The sequence below is a fragment of the Pteropus alecto genome, unplaced genomic scaffold, assembly GCF_000325575.1.
Source record: "Pteropus alecto unplaced genomic scaffold, ASM32557v1 scaffold433, whole genome shotgun sequence".
NCBI lineage: Eukaryota > Metazoa > Chordata > Mammalia > Chiroptera > Pteropodidae > Pteropus > Pteropus alecto.
In genome coordinates, this window is record NW_006433953.1 from 2,354,454 (window position 1) to 2,378,673 (window position 24,220).

Consider the following 24,220-nt stretch of genomic DNA (forward strand, 5'->3'; position numbering starts at 1 on the left):
ATCTAATAAATTGTGATCCCAAACCTCTCAATGTACTAAAATGATGGTCTAAAAGAAACCAGAGAAATTAAGCTGGGGTAAGACAGTGTTTTGGATTTTTAATTAATCATTTAAAAAGGGCTATCTGAAAGCAATTATGAAAATGACAACAGATGTGCGGATCTCAGCTGACCACAACTCAGCGTGATCCAACACTACAACACGGTCCTTCAGATACAAATATAATCTTAAGCTTCATTAATGTCCACTATTTGGGTCAAAAGAGATGGCCCAACCATATTCTGTATTAGACATCTCAAACATCTTGTTCTAAGCACCATATTTTATGTGGTTATGCTAGACAAGGTGTGTCGGGGAGGACCTTAAGAGTCTAGGCCTGTATTGTCTAGTATACCAGCTACTGGCCACATGTGATTGTTTCAATTTATATAAAATTAAAAATTCAATCTCTTAGTAACACTAGCCACATTGCAAGTGTTCAATATCCACGTGTCTAGTGGCTAGTAGAGAAGACAGCACAGATGAGGGATACTCTCATCCTCTCAGACAGTGCTACTGGAAAGCACTGGCCTAGACCCCATGGCATACAGAAAACAAGAACTGGAATCTGGGCCAGGAGAAGGGAAGGCTTAAGAAAACCTTACATTTTAAGTCTTGTATTATAATGCAGAAAATACAAGGAAGTTGTTCTCTCTAGTGCGTAGAACTAGGATAACAGGTAGAAGCCACAGAATGGCAGAAGCCAGTTTCAACAAAAAGTCCTAGCAATTAGCACTATTCACAGTGGAAAGACTCCTTGACCAGAAGTGAGCTTTTGTCCCAGAAGTACTCAAGGGAAGGTTGGATAACTCCTCTTTCAGAGATTTCTCCCTAGGGAGAAATGTCTCTTCTAATTCTAAGATACTAGGATTGTGTGTAGACACTCAAAACTAACAAAAAAAAAATGAGTTACAACCAGCTATATAGTAGAGCAAACTGTTTCTAATTCTCTTGACCTTTTTCTAGATATTTACCTGGAGATGGTAGTGAGGAAGTAAAAGCAAAAGAGATAGGAGAATAAGAAAAAGAGGGATTTGTACAATTAATTGACTACTTTTCTGATTTTGTAAACATCCATCTTTAAAGAATATTTCTTTTTTGTCTATTTCTAGGCCAAAACCTTGTGCAGGACTACATGGCAATCAGTGACTAAGTCCAAAAGGCATCATATTTTTTCCAAAAATTTATGCTTGTTTGATTCTACTCTATGTTAGTTATAAAAACATTTAAAATTGCTCATACATAGTAAAATTCACATTCCAACAATGTATACCATGTGTTTCCTATGCCGCATGGTACTTAGAGCTTGAATGTTACCTTAATATTTCATTTTGTTTTCAACTTCACTCTAGAGACTATTGTATCTACTGGCTAAAGCTTCATGGAGAAAGAGAAAGACAGCCAGGCAGGTGATTTTAAGTGCCAGAAAGGAGGTGCTTATATTTACAATTGCCTTTCATGTTTTGAATTTAGTACTTAAGCAACTTTCAGCCAAAGAAAGAAGGAATGGTACCAGTTAGGGCCCTGTTTCATTGTTTTGGTCTCTCTACCCAACTAGAGCCCCGAGAGATACTAAAATATGGATGAGAAGGAGGAAAAGTAACTAGGCCAGGATTGAGACACATGTTGAATCTTGTCACCCCAGTCATGAAAGCAACTAGCTGTAGCTTTATTGTTTTGTCTGTCTTGGCAGCACAAGCCTCATTCAGCTTAGAGAATTCTCTGGCAGAAGTTGTACTCGATACTTCAAAGCAGCAATCAAAACGGCTAGCATGAAGTTAAGGAAGGGAGGAGAAAATGGTGTAGGTTCAGGATAAACACAGGAGTTTTTGTGGCACACTACACTGTAAGGCCAAGTTCAAGAGAGTGGGGTTCAAGTTTATCAGCTCCAAGACCCACCAGTGAAGAAAGCTGCCCAATGAGTCACTATGCTAAATCTAAGAATTTTGCTACCTTGGAAAAACTAAGTTTCATTAATGAAAATTTTAAGTGTGTACAAAGAGGCAGGAACAGAAAGGTTAACTGAATAGTTTCTTCTAAAATTAACTTCATATATTAATTTGGGTAGGGGTATCCATTTCTTCATTCGTCTAACAAACATGTACTGAGTGTCTACACCATTATGTCAGGTTCTGTACTAATGCCAAGGTTACAATGGGGATAAAAATAGGCATGATCTCAGCTTCTATGAAGTTTTATCCCAGTGGGGGAAATGGACTTTAAAGAATTATAAATATGCAAATGAAAAATGTGACTGCACATACAATAAAGCAGATATTGTAAATAAGGAGATCTGAAAATATAGAAGGGGAAACCTAAGTCTGACTTAACAAGAATTGGGGGAGAGTGAGTATTCTAGGGAAAGGGAAAAGCATATGCAATGGGACTTGAGGCAGGAGCAAGCTAGCACATTCCTAGAAGTGAGAAACGAATCCGGAAGAGGCTCAATGGGCAAAAAAGATTCAGATCATGCAGAACATTGTATGTCTTAAGAAGGATTTTGCTGTGGATCTAAGAGCAACGGGAAATTCCTGCAGGGTTCAAAGCGCCACGACATGATTATAAATTTATGTTTCAAATACAGTCATTCTAAACTGAGAGTTCAGAAACCTTGCAAACTTGTATTTTTGGGACTGATTTACAAGGAAAAGTGAAGATAAACTTAGAGAGTGTGTGTCACAAGCATAGCTCTATATAAACTTTTCTATGTGCAAATCATATGTTTTAAAATCCAATAAAAGAATAACACTTATCACAGTAAGATGTTTAGGTGTTTATTTTGTAAGATGTGAGCTTCACGAGCTTACTTCCATTAAACACAATAACGTCTAGCTTTTTTGTATTTGTGAAGGTTGTAGCCCTCTAATGCAATGTCCTTTCACTAGTCCTTTCATTCACATCGGTAGAGCACACATTTTGGGATGAATTTTTCGGTTAAGGCGACCAAGTTCTATGGGCTCATTTATACCCATATGAGATATAATTTATGTCCATTTAATCAGAACAAAGTTCCCTGATTCCCAGAAACTTAAGTTCTAATGCTGGCAAAGGCTGCTCCCCGACTTCCTTGTTTAATATGACAAACTGGTGACTACTTTTTACATATTGACTTATATCATCTTTGATTACAAAAAAAAAAAAGCCCTAACATCTCTTTGAGCTTTACTGCATAGTTATAAAATTACTGTTATGTCATCACTTGAAAAGATAGATAATGCTTGCCTTCTTTACAGGCAGCTTTATCTGTGAGTTGTGAACTATTAAAATATCATTTTAAAAGTTCTAAATTGATATTGATGAATTATTTAAAGAAATCTTGGGCAACGCAACCAAGTAATAGTCTCTTAAATCACTATCTCTCAAACTGATTTTATTAGTCTGATTTTTGGAATGTAATGAGAAATGAATGCTTATGGATAAAATTCCCACTTAATATGGTGCTGAGTTTAGTATCTAGATAACAGAACAATGTTGATCAGATTTCTAACCACTAGTTCAAATTCATCATTCAGTAGTCAATACTCAAATGATTCTCACTCCATGTCCAATTTCCCACTGTGGGAAAAAGAGATGTGGCCCTAACATACAGCAAGGCTCAGAGCACAGAAGGGCTCCAAGGATGCATAACAGGTACTCATTGGGCAAGTCATAACTGTTAAGTATCAAAGTCACATTATTTGACTGCATGGCACTTGATTTGGAAAATAAACAGTTTAACTGCTGCTTGAACAAAAGGAGAAAAGCAGGTTCTGTGCTTAATTAAAATGTGGTTATTTGGGGGTCAAATATGTGGTTACAGAAAGAGATCTAACTATCGGAGGTGAACGCAGTGTAAATATATATATGCGTTACTGTTAAAGTATACAGCTAAAACTTATTGGATTTCATTAACTAATGTCACCATCAAAAAAATTAATTAAAAAAATAAAAACAGTGATAAAAAAATGTGGTTATTTCATTCCCCTGCTTAAAAGTCTTAATGACTTCCCTAAGCTGAACCCTACCAATTTATACACGTCTCCTTCCTCCTCTAGACTTCACTCATCCTCACACTCCACACTTACTGAAACTACAGCTCTGCTCTGCACTGGGGCAGCCCCAAGCATACCTCTATCATTCAAGGCAGCACCCTACTTGGAGTATCTCTTTACTGTCTGTATTCTTCCCTTGTTATTCATTATTCAAAGCCCCTTGAAAGCAGAGGCCAAGTTCCATTTTCATTTGTTCCCTAGCATTTAGCAAATAGTAGGCATTGTTGTTATTATGAAAAGCTCGAAATCCATCTTATAGATATACGAGCCCTCGGGCTAGAAATATTATCCAGTTATTAATTATAATTGAATGCTCACCAATTTTTCTGAATTATGTGAAGATAACAAAAGTTTTCCTGAAAATTCACCCCCAATACAAAGTTCTTTCTCCCTTCCTCATCTACTGCTGCCAGGATAATGTTTCTAAATCCTGCCTTCCTCCTGTGACCCTCCTGTTCAAGAATCCACTTTGGCCTACAGCCTCAGGTCTTTGCTCCTCTGCCAAAGCCCATTGCAACTGTAACAGCAGCAGCTGCTGCTACTCACACTTTTCAGAGCCCTTTCATGTACACCATGCCATCTGATCCTTCACAGGAACCAGATGAGTGAGAGACGTCTTACATTGTTTTTATAGATAAACAGAGAAGAGTTAGTTAACTCTGCCTGAGGTCAGCCAGGTCATCAGTGTGAGGCAAGACAAAAAAAAAAACCCTGTGTGCCCCATTCCCAGCTCAGGTCTCTCTGCTATTGCACAAGGGTCCACGAGCTCTCCTTGTGCACTCTGTCGTTTAATGAGCATCTCTTATGTGCCAGAGACTAGATTCGCTGCTGAGGAGGGTACTGAAAGCTCAGTAAGATATAAGTTGTACCCTGGAATGAGATGTGTGACAAATCCCATTGGAAAACTACATATATTGCACTTGTGGGAGTTACAAAACCGAAGAAAAAATAGACCAGCCACCACCCTTTTCAGAATTCCACAATGACTATTGTTCATGCCACACAAACTGCCAATATTCCCTACTCCCTCTACTCAGACTTTTCTTCATAGCATATAAATCGTATCAGGTCTTGGAGGAAAGGGCATAACTCTCATACTTCTCTGCATTCCCAAAGCATCTCCAATAGAGGAGGACATGATGTGATGAAACCAAATCTCACATGGCATTAGGTTCTAAAGCCAGTGTGGATGGGGGAGACCAGCTATCATTAATATCCCCTTGAAGATCCCTTAACACACCAGCAAAGTATCTTTATGCAGATATATTCTCATGCTCTCGCTCGTTCCCTCCCTCCTTCCCTCCCTCTCCCTCTCTCTCTCAGTAAGTCCTTTGGGCCAGTTTTGTAGTTTGAATTTTTAGTTCAGGACATGATGAAGTAGAGTTCCCATGTGTGTTGGGCACACGGGCTATGAAAAAAATCTGTATCTCTGAAAACCAAAGTCATCCTCGGTGGGATATTCACTTTGAAAGAGAAATGGGAAGGAGGGTTTTAATTCCCACACGCTTTCATTTTGCGCACACTCCAGGGCATGTGCACACTGGCTACAGTGGTGCTCTAAATCCTTATGCCACTTAAATTATTTCTCTTGTTCTTCTTTCTTTAATAATTACTGCTGTCATCATAATTATTTTTTTTACCAAGCATGCATAATTGAACACAAATTAAGTAAAAAATCATATGTATGCTTTGTCACTACTGTAAATTTTTAGTCACTGGTATAGACTGTTTATAGGAGGAGATCTGTTTGAATTATGCTAATTGCATGTGGCCAGTCCATAAATATTCCTAATTCATATACTAATTAAGCACCAACTGTATGCCATACACCTGCATTAAGTGCTGGGAAAAACAAGAGACAGCCACTGAGGCCTTAAAGTATGGGAGGGGGAGAAAATTACAAACAAAATCATTTCATTACCATGTAACAGTTGGATATACAAGACAAGACGGGTCAGGGCAGGGGAGGATAAAGGCGATGACCTCCACTCCCAGGATACCCCACATGACTCCCTCCCCAACCATCAAGCCTTGATTCAAGAGTTTCCCTCCTAGTAAGCCCCTCCTCCATGCATTCCCACTGTAATCCCTCTTTTTTACCACACACTCTCCTATACCTCCCTTCTGCTCTGTTTTTCTACTTAGCACTGACCACCTTCTTACCACATTTATTATTCATTTCACTTTTTGTCTTTCTCCTTCCATGAGAGGGTCAGCTCCATGAGGGCAGGGATTTTTTTTCTGTGTTGTTCACTGTTGAAACTCAACCCTAAAATAGTACCCAGGACATAATAGGATTTGGCAAATATTCAAAAAGAAGTCTTCCCTGACTATATTAAAAGGCAACTGCCATAGTCCTCTATCCTTGTCTTTTTTTCTTTTCCTTCACAGCATTTATCAGAAAACTGAAGTTTTCTTTTAAAGGTTTTTTTTTTTTTTTTTTCCCCACTCCTCACTAGAATGGAAGCTTCCTGATAAGAGGGAAGCTTTGCTCACTGCTGTGTCTCCAGCACTTAAAACAGAGCCTGGGACTGTTTATTCAGTAAATTTTAGTTGAATGAATGATCATCGTCTTCAGGATCATGGCTCATATTCACTGAATACTGAGCACATGCCAGCTCGTTTGACCTGTATTTCCTCTCTAAATCCTCACAATCTTATGAAGTGGCATTACTGTCATTCTCATTTAATAAAGAAACACAGACAGTGACTTGTCCAAGGTCCCAAACCTAGCAAAGCGGAGAGCCAGCAGTGAATTTCGAAACATCTGACTTGAGCTTTGCTTTTAATCACTGTTCCACTGACGTGACTGGAGCTGCCCTTTAGAAGATCATCTCTCCTGGCCTACTCATCTGTCCCCTCCAAATCACCCTCCTACCACCTCCAAGCCATTTTCCACTCTAACGCCAGAGTGACACTTTCAAATACCAAATCTGATCACCTCACTCTGCTTGAAATATCTTCGATGAATTTCCATTGGTAAGGCACACATTTTTGAGGTTCTATCTACAAAGGTGATCAATTTTTATGACAACTTTCTGGGAAGATGAGAGTGCCATCCCTGGAAAAATAACATTATAAAGAAAATATGAACTTGAGAGAAATGCTCTATCTTTAAGAAATAATGAGAAAAGGCTTATTTGATTATGATAAACTGGACTCTCTAATTCTAGAAACATTAATGCAACTTCTGATTAGAATTATCAAGGTAGATGTGTTAAAATTAGATATTCCTGGGCCCCATCCAAACACATTAATTTAGAATCTCTAGAGAGAGGATCAAGAAATCCACATTTTAAATAAGTACTCTAGGTGCTTCTTGGGCATTCGTTGACCTAAGCCTTTTTAGCTCGAAGACATAGGAAAGTATCTACATGCTGGGCAATGCTATATAAACCATCAATGTCAAGACTATGATTCAACTAGCTTTACTCAATGACCAATAGGCTTCTTTTGTTCAACAATGTTATATACCTCACAGATTCAAACCAGGCCCTAGCCTAAGTCACAGGTTTCAAAAATGTCTACTGCTTGAGCAGCTCATGCCACATCACAGGAAGCCAGAACTGTCACATATGGTAAATACAACTCAATCAAGCCAGGTCAACAGTTTTACTACAAAATATTTTCCTTCCAAAGATTATTCCATTTCATCTCCTAAAATATACTATCCTGCCATGGCTAGGAAATTGTGAGAGAAAAATAAACAAAAAACACAAACCATGCCTTGCCCTTAGCATGCCACTTCACTTCTGTGCTAGTGCTATGTGGGATTCAAAGAAAAGCAAGTCTATTCAGGTCTTTTATATTCTGAGAAATCCCTAAAAATCTTTGTCATTGGAGAAGCTCATCCAATTATCATCCCAAGACTTGGCATTTTGCCAGTTTACCTGATGTTATCAGAACTAGTCCCAAAATAAATTCATCTCTGGACATGGGGTGCCATTTGATCCAATATTAGCTCCTGGCTCCTCAGTTGAGAGAAGAGGACGGTCTAACCAGGTACAGTCTTCTCTGCCTACAGCTCTTCTAGCTGGGAGGGATCCCCACTGCTCAGAGCAGCAACAGTATGGACCACGAACACTAAATCTAATGCTCAAGACTCCAGCTGATTTTTCGTTTTTCTTTCGTATGTTTTAAAATTATTGAACTTGTGCAAATTACCCAGAAAAATGGTTTTTTCCATGAACTGCAAAGAAGAAAAAAAGATCTTCATAGAATAAAAGTCAAATAATCCTGGGATTTAATTGTGGTGCTAGAACAAGATTCTAATCTGAATCATGTTATGTGGTTTAACAATATTTTTTTTGGAATTTCAGAACTGTATACGTACTAACTTTTAACTGATTATTTTCAACTGTTTCTATATAAAAGAAAATGTTCTACACTACAAAAGGCAGAAATTAATAGTGCTTTAGTAACAATGATTGTGTATTGTAATATTCCAAAGATGTCTACAGGAGAAAACAAAACATTTGTAGGAGAAAACAGCTTGAGAAGTAAATTTTTCCAGATACTTCAGAGGTGTGAAAATAATCTTCATTATATTGAATCACTATCTAAATAAATTACTTTTCACAGATTCTCTGTTATCTAGGTAATAAATGGGACCTATCATTATGTAGATGAACAAAGCTATCCCTAGTTAGATGTACCACAGAAATTAAGAGGAAAGAGATTATTCAAATTTAGAAAAGATTATTGAGCAGTCGCTAAAGTAAAAAACAAAAATATGAAGATGAGTTCAAATTCTGAATGAAAGTTTCTACCTTTCTGTATTTTATTTCAGCTTTCGAATTTCAAATTATAGATTTAAAGTATAAAATAACTAGGTAATTTATTTCCAATAGAACTATCTAATTTCCTCACAAGTTCTTATGCTTTCAACTCTATACCATGCCAAGGGATTCATGCATGTGCACACACATACACAGTGCACTTTCTCTTGATCATGGACTATATTGTAGCATTGTCTCAGTTGTCGTATTCCTATTTGGAAGTTAAGACTTTATATTTTTAAATGCCCTGAGCTTCACTCGAATGTTAGTTAAAGCTAAAGTTGTTTTAGAGATCCAGAATATGCCATGTGAGCCTACAGTTATAAGAAAATGAAATTGTTAATCCATGTTATTGTATCTTAGCACCCAGAAACATCAATACTACTGTTGATGTTTTCCAAAAGTAGTATATACAATGTTCTTAAAATTAAAAACTTTTTCACTTAAAAAAAAAAAGAAGACTGTTTTCTCCACCCCACTCAGATTCTGAAACTCCACTGCCAAACCCTCTTAGCCATGAAGCATGCAGTGAGCCCCTCAAGGCTCTCTTGAACATGCTGACAGAACCTGCCAATACAGAGGACAAGGGCAGAAGGGTGAAATGGTGTTCTCTGGGATTTAAAAAGGCCCCACTGGTCAAATAAGAATAGCTAAAGATGTCTAAGATACCAAAACTAGTGCTTCATTTAGACTCCACAAGTTTAAACAATTGTGAAAGACAAGGAAAACAGATATTAATGCTAGTATAAAAATGTTTTTTAAATTCAGTGTTTATTTGTTAAATACCAACTGCTTTTTCTTTCATTCCTTTCTGTTTCTGATCTTTGGAAAAACCACATCAGTATCAAATGTCACTTAGTTCTTATTCAAACAGAGGAAAGCAGACACAGCGGCTGCACCAGTGACTTAGCTGACCTGGGCTCTAAGTAAAACCAAACCTCTATAAATCACCAGATGTAAGCAATTGGGTAGTGATCACTTTAATTAATTGAACAGCTTTCCTGAAATTTACTGTATAATTTCGACCCTCCCAACACCTTTCCCAGAAGCATCTAACAATGGTGGTTTTTTCCTTGTTATTTAAAGGAGGAAAACATCTTTAACTTAAGTGGGTTAAACACATTTTTAAATCATTCAAGATTAAGGTGGTAAACTACTTAATTTTAGAAATTAAACCATGTGCATTCTAAATGCTATTTTTAGATGCTGAAAGTAAAAATTATTCCAAAACATCTTCAATGCATGAATATAAACATGTTATCTGCCCTAAAGATACAGAAAATTTAGCATAATTTTAATTTTATTTGAAAACTCATATTTACAAAATAACATGCAATGGTATTTCTAACTTCAATCACCCAGTTAATTTTAACTGTATAAAGTTCATACTTTGATATGTTTCTGAACCTTAATTCCACCATAAGTGCCAGCAAAGCGTAAAAAGTATGTTGTTACAATGATACTTTGAATTTAGGTGTGAGAGAGAAGAGGGCTGGAAAACAAGTCAACTAATTTAAAGAACACTTCCCCATTATCCACTAAAGGAAGTATTCATATTTTGCTTGTAAGGTCTTTTACTCTACCCTGCGTGCAACTGCTACCCATGGTCCCTGAAAATATACATGCAAAATACTGCTAATATTCACTTACAAGGAGAGAAGTGTAATATTTGTTGATACTGGTCCTAGATTTGGAATGGTCTCCAGTTCGTTGTTGTTCAGTTTCCTAAAAATGCCCAAAAAAGAAGAGTGGGGGGTGGAGGGGAAGCTGATTAGATAATCTGTTATTCATAGAGGTGACAATTTTATAAAATTATTTAGATATCTCTCGAGTTAATAGTTTTAAATAATATATTACAATCCAAATGCTCTTTCAGTTAAATAGTGTAATGGGTGGTATATTTTATTCAAACATCAAAGAGAAAATAACTAAGACTCACACTTCTCGAAGGCTTTGAAGGTGGCTCATGGAACTTGCCTCGATGAAAGACAATCTGTTGTGGCTTAAGTCTCTATGAGAAAATAAAAATAAAATTATAAGTAGTTTTAAAAAAATCACTGATAGCACTTGATGTACAAGACAGAGTGGATCTGTGAAATGCCTCCAGCAACACTAGTGACAACATAAGAAATAATTGGTCCATCCTGCCCATAACCTAGGTGGTAACCAAAATGCCAAACTCAAAAATATCAACGCTGAGGACAAAATTAGTTTAGGAGGCTGGCAGATTCAAATGCTTTAAGCCCACAAATGTTTTAGGAGATGTTTTTTGGCACAGGGTGAACAGACCTTTTGTGAGCTGGTTGTTTTGCTTCACCTTCCCCATCCCCGACCATCTCCTCACTTCCACTTGATATGATGAAGTCATGGCTTATGAAAAGTGGCTAATTAGGCAGGTTGCTAAAACTAAAACCTCTAAAGAAGCCTTTTTATTATAAAATTAAGTATCAGTGTCCCTATTACACTCAAACAAAAATTGCTTTTCACACATTTCTCTGGGTTAAGGTACCAAATTTTGTTTGAAGTATCATTTGTGTGTGTGTGTATGTGTGTGTTGAGGGTAGAAAACAACCTGAACCCTACGCTTTCCTTTCTTGTATTCCCCAAATCTCAATATAACGTATAATTTAAATCATATCAACCAGCTAACAAAGTTAGGTGGAGTGTACAAAACCCTGTGATCAGATTTCTTCTCAATCATTAAAATAAATCTGCTTCTTACTCAAAGACTCAATCTAACACAGTAACAATTTACATAGGACATAATTTTTCTTTTTTTTTAAAGCAAAGCAAAACTCCTACAGACACAATATTCTAAGCTAGGAAGTCATCTCAGCATTTAAGATTCAAACAATGAAACAAAATCTGCCAAATAGCTGGTTATAGTCCCTATATTTGTCAACACACTGAATATGTGCCTTCAAAATGGTGTAATGAAAATGAAATGGCTGAACAGGTATTGAAAACCAGGCTAACAACAGTGTGGCTTAAAGCTCTCCTACGGACAGAGGTTAACCCCACCCTTACTAAATTAATTCTTTCAGTGTTTAAAAACGAAGATTTTAAATAACCAAAAAGTTTCAAATGACCAAACTTGATTGGAGAAAAGCATGAACCATCTGATATGTGCATTAGTATGCTCCCCCACCAAAGGCAGAGAAATCATATTCAGAGAAGTACATTACTTAGAGCAAGTCCATTAGTTAACAATTAGAAATCAGAGATCCTTTCGGCCTTTGAATTTTTGTTTTGAGAATAAACCTGGATTTCTCTATTTCACCTAAAAAAAAAAAGTCTGCAAAGGTTTTATTTGAAACATGTTTGTCTAAAGACCTACCAGACAGTAACAGACATGAGTAGATTTGTTCTGGTAGAGTTATAACATGAAAAAAACCTGGCACAGTCTTTAAACTATAAAAATCCTGCAATTACAACCACTGCTGTGCATGCTCACCACGCTGGAGCCAGACACTTTCCCTCACAAACCCAGCTCAGGTCCATCTGGAGTTCATCAAGGAAACCGTGAGCCCAACAACTCACGTTAGGATTCAAACAAAACCTGTGTGCTTTTAGCACCACAGACAGTCACAGATTTCCCACAGGGTTTAAAAAACAACCAAGGAAAAGAGTCCTTCACCTGGGAGGTAGCCTGAATCAACAGAAAGTCTCACTTGGACCCACTTAACTAAACATTGAACCAGCATAACTGCATCCCCTATTGTTTCAGGTTTTAAAAAGAAAGGGGGAACCAATCGGGTATTTACATTTAATACAAGTGATTTTCTTTTTAATTAGAAAAACTTAAACCACACTCTTCACTTCATTTTAAGGATTATTTCACAGAGCAATCCTGTGAGAAAAGAGACTATTTCAAGCAGTGATGGGATGCGATCTCCAACAAAAGGCCTTTAAACTGAGAAATTGCCTTCAGAGAACAGTGCACATGCTGGGGACCATTCTCTTCTGATTCAGAAGCAGGAGCTGGCAACTTTAAATATCTGTTATTGCAACACTTCCATTCCTGAATTGTGTGTACTACTATTAAAACCACATTACATGTGGGAGAAAAAAAATTCACCCCTTGTGACTTTTACTGCTAAATACTTAAAGCCATGAAACTTTTAATGCACCTAAATTTAGATTTAATACAGTTTGTTTCAGAAATGATTACTTTCCAGTTAAAAGATGTCACGTTTTCCTAAATCTCCCTTATATTGTTTTTATGGCTAGACCATTAAAAACAAATCCAAGTTGCACAATGTTGATGTTTTCTCAAAACCCATAAGAAAACTCAATAAGGAAGGCAGATTCTTTGTTTTTAGAGTTCCATTAATAACATCTTCCCTAAGAAACCTTTTTAAAAAACTTTTGGTAGTGAGGTTAATAAAAAGGATGGTCAGGCAAGTAACTCAAAGGTACCCCAAACTCAGCTGGCCAAATACTTGAAAATCAAACTGTACATGGCAGAGAGATATCTCTCTTCTTGTATATTAACAAGCAAATAAATATATATGAAAATAATTAATTTACAGCGTTAGGTTCCAGCTATCATTTTCTTCCTTTAAGTATTTGGAAATCTGACTTCCAAGTCAAATTTTAAAATGCAAATCCAGCACAGCTTCTTAATCAATCCCACTGGGGCCTGCGGAGCTGCTAATTCAGCAGAAATCTGGAAAGCTGAAAAACAAAAAGCCAGGCTGTAGCTGTTTTAAGACACTGATCCAAAGTGACTCATAAATCAGACTGCTATGTTCAAGTTTTAGTCTGGAAAATATAGAAAAACAGCTGTGAAAACCATATGGACTATTACCCCCACCCGAGCCCCAATTCTGGTACCAACCAAAGGATTTATAAAAGGCAAACACTAAAGAAATCCCACTAGCAGAAAGTACCTTTTGGACCTTTTTCGACTAAGCCCTGCTAATTTACACATTTCTTTGTGACATAAATAATTCTGAAATTCCAGTGATATTTTAATAATACTTGAAGCTCTCATTGGCAACTTTCCCCTCTCTGTGCTAAGTAACATATTCTGACAAGCCCTCTTAAGGTTCATGACTCTGCGAGCACAGACTCTAGAAATAAACTGGAGTATGCTTTTCATAGTAAGCAACCTTCAAGTAGTTACTGTTTTAAGAACCACTTCCATTAAAGTATTAGAAGTTACTTTCTGAAAAGAAAACAATATTATTACGTTACGGCTCAAACTGTTCAACTTTTAACACATGGGGTCCCTATGGCAATAAATTACAAATGAATTAAGTGAAAAAAAATATGCATATGTAATAGAAAGATTTTAACGTGCAAATTCAAATAAAAGACACTAAACTTTTTCTGAAAAGTGCGCTCATAAACTAGTCCTAAGGCAAACTTACTGCCATAATTACATAAGGCAAGGAAGTTAAGCTATGGGAAGAACAGTATGCATTTTTTTCTACTTATTTCTGAATTATGAAGCGGTCTACTTAAAAGCTTTTCTGATTATGTAAATTTAAGAAGCAGCTAGCTTATGCCTTCTGTCCCAAATACCAAGTAACAGAAATTAAAGCTCAATTCCTTGTTTTTCTGCTCCTGTCAAAGGTGGAGAGAGAAGACCTCTAGAGCTTTAGGCACAAAAGAAACATTTACAATAAAGAATTTAGACCACATGGTTTAGTGACAACTAAGAAGTTGGTTAAAAGTCACACAAGTACAAGAATGACAGAGCTGTCCAATGAGTGATCACAGTGGGGCTTCTGACAACAGACCTAGTGCTTATTTATACAAGTGGAACTTATTTTCACATACATTTAAGGAATGTGGACTTGTACTGAGACAATTTACTGCTGGCGGAAATGTAATTAAAGATTGTGCTAACCAAATAAACTGTAATTTGTTTTTAGTGTGCCACCAAATTATCTGCAAAACAAAATCCTAATTAGGTCAGCTACTTTTAAGACAACATTTAAATAGGTATCAACCCCCTTTTGGTTTAATTCAATTTCTAGTCAAGAGCAATACAGTTATTTTTTTAAAAGACATTCAAATCCACAAAAATATATCTTGCATGATCCAAGCAGCCACTTGATATTGAGAAGCTATGAATATACGTTAGATTTGTGAATGATCCAAGCCTTTCTAAATACACTTCAGGATGCACTACTATATTCATTTTTTTCTTATCCCTTTACTGTTCATAGGTGTTCACCTCCAGTCATTCAAATGTTCAGTTCCATATGTTGTCAATAGAGCCATTCACATTTCATGAACAAGGCAGCATGACCTCCACAAAGGGCAATTGAACAGAATTAGCCACAACTAATTGAAAGTCTTCCTGCTTTAGGTTAAAACCCTTATCTCCTTCTTCAATTGTAATAAAAACTACCAAATAAGACATCAGAAGTTACTTTCTGAAAAGAAAACAATATTATTACGTTACAGCTCAAACTGTTCACTTTTAACACATGGGGTCCCTATGGCAATAAATTACAAATGAATTAAGTGAAAAAAAATATGCATATGTAATAGAAAGATTTTAACGTGCAAATTCAAATAAAAGACACTAAACTTTTTCTGAAAAGTGCGCTCATAAACTAGTCCTAAGGCAAACTTACTGCCATAATTACATAAGGCAAGGAAGTTAAGCTATGGGAAGAACAGTATGCATTTTTTCCTACTTATTTCTGAATTATGAAGCGATCTACTTAAAAGCTTTTCTGATTATGTAAATTTAAGAAGCAGCTAGCTTATGCCTTCTGTCCCAAATACCAAGTAACAGAAATTAAAGCTCAATTCCTTGTTTTTCTGCTCCTGTCAAAGGTGGAGAGAGAAGACCTCTAGAGCTTTAGGCACAAAAGAAACATTTACAATAAAGAATTTAGACCACATGGTTTAGTGACAACTAAGAAGTTGGTTAAAAGTCACACAAGTACAAGAATGACAGAGCTGTCCAATGAGTGATCACAGTGGGGCTTCTGACAACAGACCTAGTGCTTATTTATACAAGTGGAACTTATTTTCACATACATTTAAGGAATGTGGACTTGTACTGAGACAATTTACTGCTGGCGGAAATGTAATTAAAGATTGTGCTAACCAAATAAACTGTAATTTGTTTTTAGTGTGCCACCAAATTATCTGCAAAACAAAATCCTAATTAGGTCAGCTACTTTTAAGACAACATTTAAATAGGTATCAACCCCCTTTTGGTTTAATTCAATTTCTAGTCAAGAGCAATACAGTTATTTTTTTAAAAGACATTCAAATCCACAAAAATATATCTTGCATGATCCAAGCAGCCACTTGATATTGAGAAGCTATGAATATACGTTAGATTTGTGAATGATCCAAGCCTTTCTAAATACACTTCAGGATGCACTACTATATTCATTTTTTTCTTATCCCTTTACTGTTCATAGGTGTTCACCTCCAGTCATTCAAATGTTCAGTTCCATATGTTGTCAATAGAGCCATTCACATTTCATGAACAAGGCAGCATGACCTCCACAAAGGGCAATTGAACAGAATTAGCCACAACTAATTGAAAGTCTTCCTGCTTTAGGTTAAAACCCTTATCTCCTTCTTCAATTGTAATAAAAACTACCAAATAAGACATCCCGTGATAAGAGATTAAGTATCAATCTAAAACTCTCCAATCTACTTTTAATTAAACTAAGGTTTAATAACACACAAAGAATATGCTTTTGATGGTCAACAATTCCACAATTCACAAATAAAGATGTTAATTATCACAATGATTTAAAAGCGATTTCTTTCTACCACCAGTATTAGGACATCAGGATAGTCTACTAGAATTGGTTGAAAACTTCGAATTTCCATTGCAATTCCGCTAGGCCCAAATCTAAGGATTAAAGATGAACTGCACTTTTATTTCTTTTCAACAGATAACTATTTAAAAAAAGGAAACAAGTTTCAATTATTTGTTTACATTTTACACGAGTCCTCTAATTTTAACAAAACTAGGGCTGGGAGAAAATAAGATGACATTTGGGAAGAATCAGCCAGTCTAACTACATTTTCGTCCTTGTTCTTGCACGCAGTTGGCAGTGATTTTAGGTTTTCAGACTTCACAGCTAGCATCCAAAAAACTTGCATAACAGCTCCCAACACTCTCTCCTAAACCTTCTGGGCGGGCTGAGAAGCTACAGAAATCACGCCCTTGGATCTGAAAACTCTAGTGCCTTTCCTTCCGTATCTATCGATCGGTCTTGCAACTTCTTGCTGGAACGAGGATGTGTTACGATTTGGTCGAGGAGGAAGATTTATAGAGTTTCCTAATGTGAAATCAAGCACAACAAAAGGATGCCTACCATAGCTTGGACAGTGCCCCAACTCAGTTGAGGGGGCTTTCCAAATAAAAGGAGCGCCTTCAACGGCTGGCTAGGAACAGGAAAAAGAGCCTGAAGCAGTTAGAAACTTCAGTTGAGCCACAGACTCATACACTCAGTGTGGTGGACTGCGAACTCCAGTAATCCGCAGGTTGCCATCTCTAGGAGAGGCGGGGGCGCGCATCTGAATCCCTTTGGAAAGCTCCGGGAGCGGGACGCAGACTCTACCCCCTGGAATTGTCAGTGGCTCTCTCCCCTCGCCTATCTGCCTCCAGGAGGGGCGCAAACCAGGGCCCATCTGCGCGGCCCTCAAGGCACTGGGAGACTGAGGTTCCGATGGATCCATCCCCGAGGTGCGTTGTTCGAGGCCTAAGCCAGGAGGAGCTTGCCCTGGAAAAAGCTGCTGCGCGCTATGCGCCCAAACCCCCGGGGGGCTCTCCAGAATCTCGAGGGACCCCCAGATTCTCGCGCGGTTCCCCCTCCACCCTCAAGAATACTTACAGGCGAGCGACCCAGGGTGGGAGCGGCTCGGGAAGGCGCGCCAGCCGCTGGCGACTGCAGTCCAGCAGCTCCCCAAGGCAGCGGCAGGGAGCGGGGCACGGGAGCTCGGCGGCGACCCCACTGCGGGTGTCCTCGACCGGGCCTGCGCGCCCCAGCACCGCGCACAGTAACAGCCCCAGCGCCGTCGCGGGCGCGCGGAACTTTGGCGCGCCCATCGCGGTCCTCCGGCCTCTCGCTCGGCCTTGCGCTCCGCAACCGGCGCGCACTCGGAGCCCGGCACAAATTTCCAGCTAGAGTGGACGCGCGCCCTCCTCTCGCGCTCCCAGGTAAATTCCTTTCTTTTAGTCGCGGCAGCGAAGACCTTTCATGCCCCGGAGAAGCGTGAGGGAAACCAAAAAGGACGGTCAGCTGCAGCAGAGTTGCAGAACGAGCAGCGTCGGCGCGCTGAAACCGCCTCTCGCCCGCAAAAGAAACTTTTCCTCCGCCTCCCTGCGGCGGAGCGCCAAGTCTCGGCTCTGCGAAGTCGGGGGGCGGGGCGTGCAGTGGCCGACACGCACCCATTGGCTAACCAGGTCCCCGTCTCCCGTGGCCACGTGACAATAACAAGGCTCTAGCCGCGGGCGGGAGCAGGGGAGAAAGTGGAGCTGAAATTGTAGGAAATTCGGAGTTATATTTTCCAGCCTCCCGGGCCAGAAATCTCCACTGCATTCTGGGAAACATATATCAAATAGATTTGAAGAGAAAAAGGGAGTGAGCAAATATTAGAACAGCTCTCGGAGTTGGAGGTATTTAGGGGAACTTAAGGAGAGTAAAGTTAAGATAGCTGTTATCAGCACACCTTTCAATTTCAAATGTTAAAAATCTATAAATTGTCCTACTATCCACAGATGGAACAATAGTTTCAATGAAAGTACAGTTAAAAAAAAAAAAAACATTAACATTGGTTGGTTTTTCCATGTTGGCTCCAAAAATAAAAACAATAAAATGTAAAAGTCATAGTATTAGAAATGGTATATTGAGTTGCATGCAGCCAGCTGTAGTGCACTGGACAGAACCAGGGGGAAATGATGAGACATGACTTTCTAATAAGCCGCAATGGCAATAATAGATTGCATGCAATAGCTAGAAATAAAAGTACTCAGTAATATTTCAAAGCAAAATGAAATATTACTAGGATGTTGGAGGAAAAAATGAATGTATGCACCATGGTCCACCTTCGCTTTGAGTGATGACAAATCCCTTTGAGAATGCTACGGGGCCAGAAGTACTTGCCTGCCTCTTCAGCGTGGGGTGGGTTCAGCATACAGGATTTCCCAGTGAAGTCAGTGCCTTGACTTACTTTTGCAGGTGATTGGGGCCACAGGATGTTGGAACGGATGGCGATATCAGCGATCATCTGGGAATACCTTCCTCCTCTACCTGTCGAAATAGAACCAGAGAAGGTAACTAACCTGTTTGTGGCACAAACTGGAAGCTTATTTTAAGCTTCCACTTCTTTACTCAGTGTTTCTTGCATTCTCTCTGCCAAAGCATTCCTTGGGGCCATTTAAACTGTTCATTATTGAAGAGTGGAGATAGCTTGTGGAGTTGAGACTACAACTCTAATGCTCATTGATTTCCACTGTAGCAGATCACTTGTATAAGCACTCCCATTCATGGGGGAGAGAAGACTTACTTAGAAGTTGAAGCACTCTGTTTCACATATAATATCCCATCCTCTTGTTTCCAGCTACCATTAGCATCGACTCCACCACCTTTTTTGATGATGTATATTTAGAAAATATTTATAATGATGGCACCTTGATTTTGAATGATCATTTTGCCTTCTTGGGAGTGGTCACGATACATTACAGTCATGCTATGAATTTTCCAGCTCAGTCTCCCCCATCTATTTCATATAAGGGAAATCAGGCTTAGTGTATTGGAGTTTTTAAAAAGAAGAAATATGCCATTATACGCATGCCATTATGTATAAGCATGGTAGCATGAGTATGGTGGCTTGCTGATTGACACATCACCCACATGACAGAAGCAGTCAGAAATAGATAGGCTACCATTTAGGGGGAGGCTTGGCTTATTTTCTTTCCCCGTTCTACACTCTCCTTGTATTATTTTATCTTCTTTGATTCCCTTTATACCCACTTGCTGATATTTACCACATCCATATTTATAGCCCAGATCTTTCTCCTAAACTCTAGACCCATACATTCAACCATACATAAGTCATCTCAAATTGGGTGTTTAAATGTAACATGTCTAGAATTAAATTTCACTCTCCTGAACCTACTCTTTTTTCTCTGAGTTCACTATCTCAAGGAATGGTACCTCCCTCTGTCCAGATGACTACTGCCCCAGAATCCTGATTCACCCTTAGCATTTCCTCATTCTCACCACCACCTGTACATTCAGTCAATTAGCAAGTCCCGATGAAGCTAGCAACTAAATGTATCTCTTTTCTGTCTCCGTAGACATCATGTAAACTCAGACCCCCATCAGCTCTTTCCTATTTGGCATTCTAGTCCTTTCTTCATAGTGCAGTCAAATGTTATCCCAAAAGCTCGAATCTGAGCCTGTGACTCAACTGCCTAAATACTTTTACAGACCCCCATTGTTCTTAAAGCAATGTTTAAATTTTTTAGAGTGACATATGCAGCATTTCTGCGTTTGGCCTCTACTTACCTCTTGAACTCATTTATTATTCTAGGAACTGCTTGCAATTCCCTTCTCATGCTGTGCTCTTTGCCTGTGGCCCTCCTTCACATACTGATCTCTCAGTCAAGATCACTCTCTGACCTTCTTCCTGGTTGATTTGCACTTCTGTTAACCATCCCTCTTTTGGAAGAAGCTTCCCTGAGTCCTGTTTTAGATCTTCCTCCAATGCACTCCCAGGACATACAGTATTCACTGGAATATAATAGGCCATTTTCACTGAACTACTTCCTGGATAATGCTTAGAATTTCTATATCACCATATATCTTGTACATCCTTTAAGGGTTTCACCAGATATGTGATGTTTTTTAAGTTACTTAAATTTTCAATACCTCAGTTTCTCCATCTGTAAGTTGGGAATGCAATAGAAACTTATCTGATTCCTGTTTATCAGTTCACTACATTAGCTATCATTGTCTATTTCCTCTGTTAGATTTGACTAATACCTATCACTAGCTGAATCTAGAGGCTACCAGCCACTCCCTAGTATACGCTTTGCACGTTTGCTCTTACCAGTAGGATGTTGATAGTAGTTCCAGACTTGTTTATATCTATAATCACACAGTTAAATTAAATATTGTATAAACCAAGTAAATATGAGTGCAACCAGAATAACAACATTTCTGTGATAATTTATTTGAATATTGGGAAAGATTCTTTAAAGGTAATCACTTAAACAAAATGCTTTTAAATTAGATATGGGCAAAACAGTTATAAAAACTAGGAAGAAATTATAAAGCTAGGAGATTTCTTCACACAGATTGCTTTGCAAGCATCTTCAAATTCTTGTTCCACTTTAATCATGATTAGGAATCAATCAGTTGAGCATATTCTATGGATGTGGCTCATGCTTACTGAGAACTTCACAAGGTCGTCGAGAGAGCAAACTAGGATGACATGGAAAGAATGTAGCGCACATTAAATATGGCTGTTCTCCATCTCAACATGTCCTCAGCCATGCAGTCAATAGAAAGAGGAACTAGCCCCACCTGGGAACTTTAAATCAGTGTAATATTTTCACAGACTTCTTGATCCTTTCATGAGCCACAGGGTAGAACTCCCACTGGGTATCTACCTAAGCAGGTGAAGACCGAATATCTTTGAGGTCCCTCACAGTCCTGTGCATCTCCTTTTATTGTACTTTGACAATAGGAATGAAGGCAGAGTGCCAAGAAAGATGGTCTGTAATAGAGGGAGAAAGGAACATAAAATTCTGTACAATCTCCCAAAATTTATCAGTGAATACCTGTGACCCAAAAAGCCTTAATGTGTCACAGAATTCTCTGATCCTCACTTGATATAGTTTTTCTAAGTACACACACACACACACACACACACACACACCACACACACACACACACACACTCAATATAGTAGTAGCAAATATTGATTCTCAGTTCTTGTGGCTAATGTCTCATAAATAAGGATTTAGTCAAATTCATTTTGACTAGAGGTCTTTTAACATTTGAATTAAAATGAGATGAAGTGTTGGATTTCCCTACTCCTTCAGAGGTTTATACTGGTTAACCAGGTAACTGAAAATTGACTCTCCATGGTAATCACCTAAATCAGATCCAGATAGTTTCTCATTTATAATTTTGTCTTGCTGAATGGCAAGTCCCACCCATTTTCAAAACAGTCTCCTACCATCCATTTTATGGTCAGTATAACCCAACCCCAGTGCTTTTTTCAGTTTTCCTGTTTTGTTCTCCATCTGGCAAGTGTGAGACTTTCTTATCTTGAGTGCTGGCAAGGGCAATGACTCACCGATAAAAAGTAATAGAGGTGCTAAGCTGTCAGTTTTAACATCCAAGGACAAGAATGAAAGCTAAACACTCAGTACTTGCTTTATCTGTGCAATGAATGACACAGTTTGTGTAAGTGTGAACTGTGAAAAGGGAAAAGAGATAAGGCAAAAGAGGGGGAAAAAAAGCACAAAAATCCCCAGATAATGATGCCAAAAGCAAATGTTGCTGTATTCTGTAACCTAACCATATCTTTCACCATTCATTAAGGCATTTTAGAAGAAATAGATAACCCCCTTTTTCCACACACACACACAAATGCAGTGCTTCACTTAGAGAACAGAATAGAATATTACTTTATAAAACCCCGGCTATGAACATGTCTTAACTCTTTAGAAAATATTTAGAAAGATGAAGATAGCCACCCATCTGTTTTTCTCAAGTTGGCCAAATGTATGATATTACTGGAATTGAGAAAATGTTGTCTGAACATTCACTTAACTAAAAATTAAACAAATGCTATCTTTTATTTTAGTCATTTCTCAAGTTTCCCTCTAGGAGTTATGTGAATCACCTCACTGTAGCCTGGGGCTACTGGGAGCTGTGAGCCCTGAGGTGGGGTAGGGAATGAGTGAAGGCTGGGGGCCGCAGCAAGGGGGGGTGGGCGGGCATCTGGGACTTCTACCAGAGACTTCCACCAGATTCTCCTCGGTAGTGAGTGTCCTGCCCTAGCAACAGATCCTTTTAATGGTTTTCAGTTTCTCAACTCTTCCAGGACCTCAGGACACTTTCTCTTTTTTTCCCAGTTCTTGCTTCATTTTTCCCCCCTCTAGTCAGCAGCGATATTAAGACTCCACTGGGAATTTCAACACATAAAAAATAGCCAACCCTCTCAGGAAGGCAGAAATCCAGATGCTCGAGAATTTGTTATAGAGAATGCACGGAGGTCAGAAGTCTGACAGGTCATAAGTACTGTGACTTGGGCTTGCTGAACAACTCTATACTTCATTTTACTTATCTGTAAAATGGGGTGAAGAGTGATATATTATTGCACAGTGGTATTGTATGACTGTAAAGTCCCACATAGATTCTAGTTCTTATGACTTAACTCTCAGATTTCTGTTTTCTTTTCATTATTCAGGCAATTAAAGTGAGTTAAGTACAGAAATAGTCTGCTGCTGGCTTGTTGACCAATGGTATGTTGGAATTAAGTAAATCCTCTGCTATCGGTCCTGAGTAAAATGAGAGAAATAACTTTTTAAAATGGAAAGCAAAGCAAACATTTTATAACCTTAATATAAAACCCATAATCTATGTGTTACAATGGCATACTATACATATCCTGAGATTTTTAATAGGAATTTAATTATGCCATCTTAAAAAGTTGCTGCATAACACAATTTGTTGTGATTTATGTCATGAGGTCAAAAAGAATCATTAGGCACAATTACTAAAAAGACTCATGTATCCCTCATGGAACTTTTCAGTAGAATATTTTTCTCTTCTTGGATGAATCGTTGGCCTATATACTATTCTAAGAACTAATTTGCATTTCTAAACCATGAGAGTACTCATAATGAGTTATTTATTGCTTTTATTTATAGTTTCATCTTCTTACATTTTTGATATTTACCCAGGCTTGACTATCCAATTATTAAGGTGACTTTATCATGAATATTCTCAAAATCATGATCCCTGCATTAAAAACTGTGCTTCAGTTCCTAAACATAAAGATCACTGTGAAGCTACAGTGCTTATGTATTCTTCTGCTAAGTATTTTCAAATAGAGAACGAAGAACCATTTGGTTATACAGAGTTGGGTTCAACATTGGGCGCATCCATGTCTGCAGCAGGCAGCCTCCTCCACTCCTAAGGCAGGACCAGTTTTTTCAGTCAGAGCATTCATCTTTAGTGCCCAGATAATAAATTCCTCCTGCTCTCTTACTGCCATTTGAGTGTTTCTGCTTTCTCTTGACAAAAAAGAAGCTATTACCAGAAACATTCTTTAGCTTTCTTCTTTGCAAATTAAATTATTGCAATTGTTTTAACACTTTCTCACAAGTACTACTCTTCTCTATGCAACACTCTC

The 24,220-nt window shown here is 38.2% G+C and overlaps 1 protein-coding gene and 1 long non-coding RNA gene across 2 annotated transcripts in view; one reads left to right on the forward strand and one right to left on the reverse strand.

The window, feature by feature from the left end:
* The window catches only part of LRIG3 (leucine rich repeats and immunoglobulin like domains 3), a 47,341-nt gene extending 29,170 nt beyond the window's left edge, over positions 1 to 18,171 (reverse strand). Inside the window, exons 1-3 of the mRNA XM_006908978.3 lie at positions 17,677 to 18,171; positions 10,788 to 10,859; positions 10,499 to 10,573 (exon numbers count right to left, since the gene is read on the reverse strand). Of these exons, the coding sequence (XP_006909040.1) occupies positions 10,499 to 10,573; positions 10,788 to 10,859; positions 17,677 to 17,891 (362 nt within the window). The 5' untranslated portion in view covers positions 17,892 to 18,171. The remainder of the gene's footprint in view (positions 1 to 10,498; positions 10,574 to 10,787; positions 10,860 to 17,676) is intronic.
* The window catches only part of LOC112477415, a 154,908-nt gene continuing 145,989 nt past the window's right edge, over positions 15,302 to 24,220 (forward strand). The window contains exons 1-2 of the long non-coding RNA XR_003045450.1: positions 15,302 to 17,528; positions 19,024 to 19,118. This is a non-coding gene — a long non-coding RNA (uncharacterized LOC112477415). The remainder of the gene's footprint in view (positions 17,529 to 19,023; positions 19,119 to 24,220) is intronic.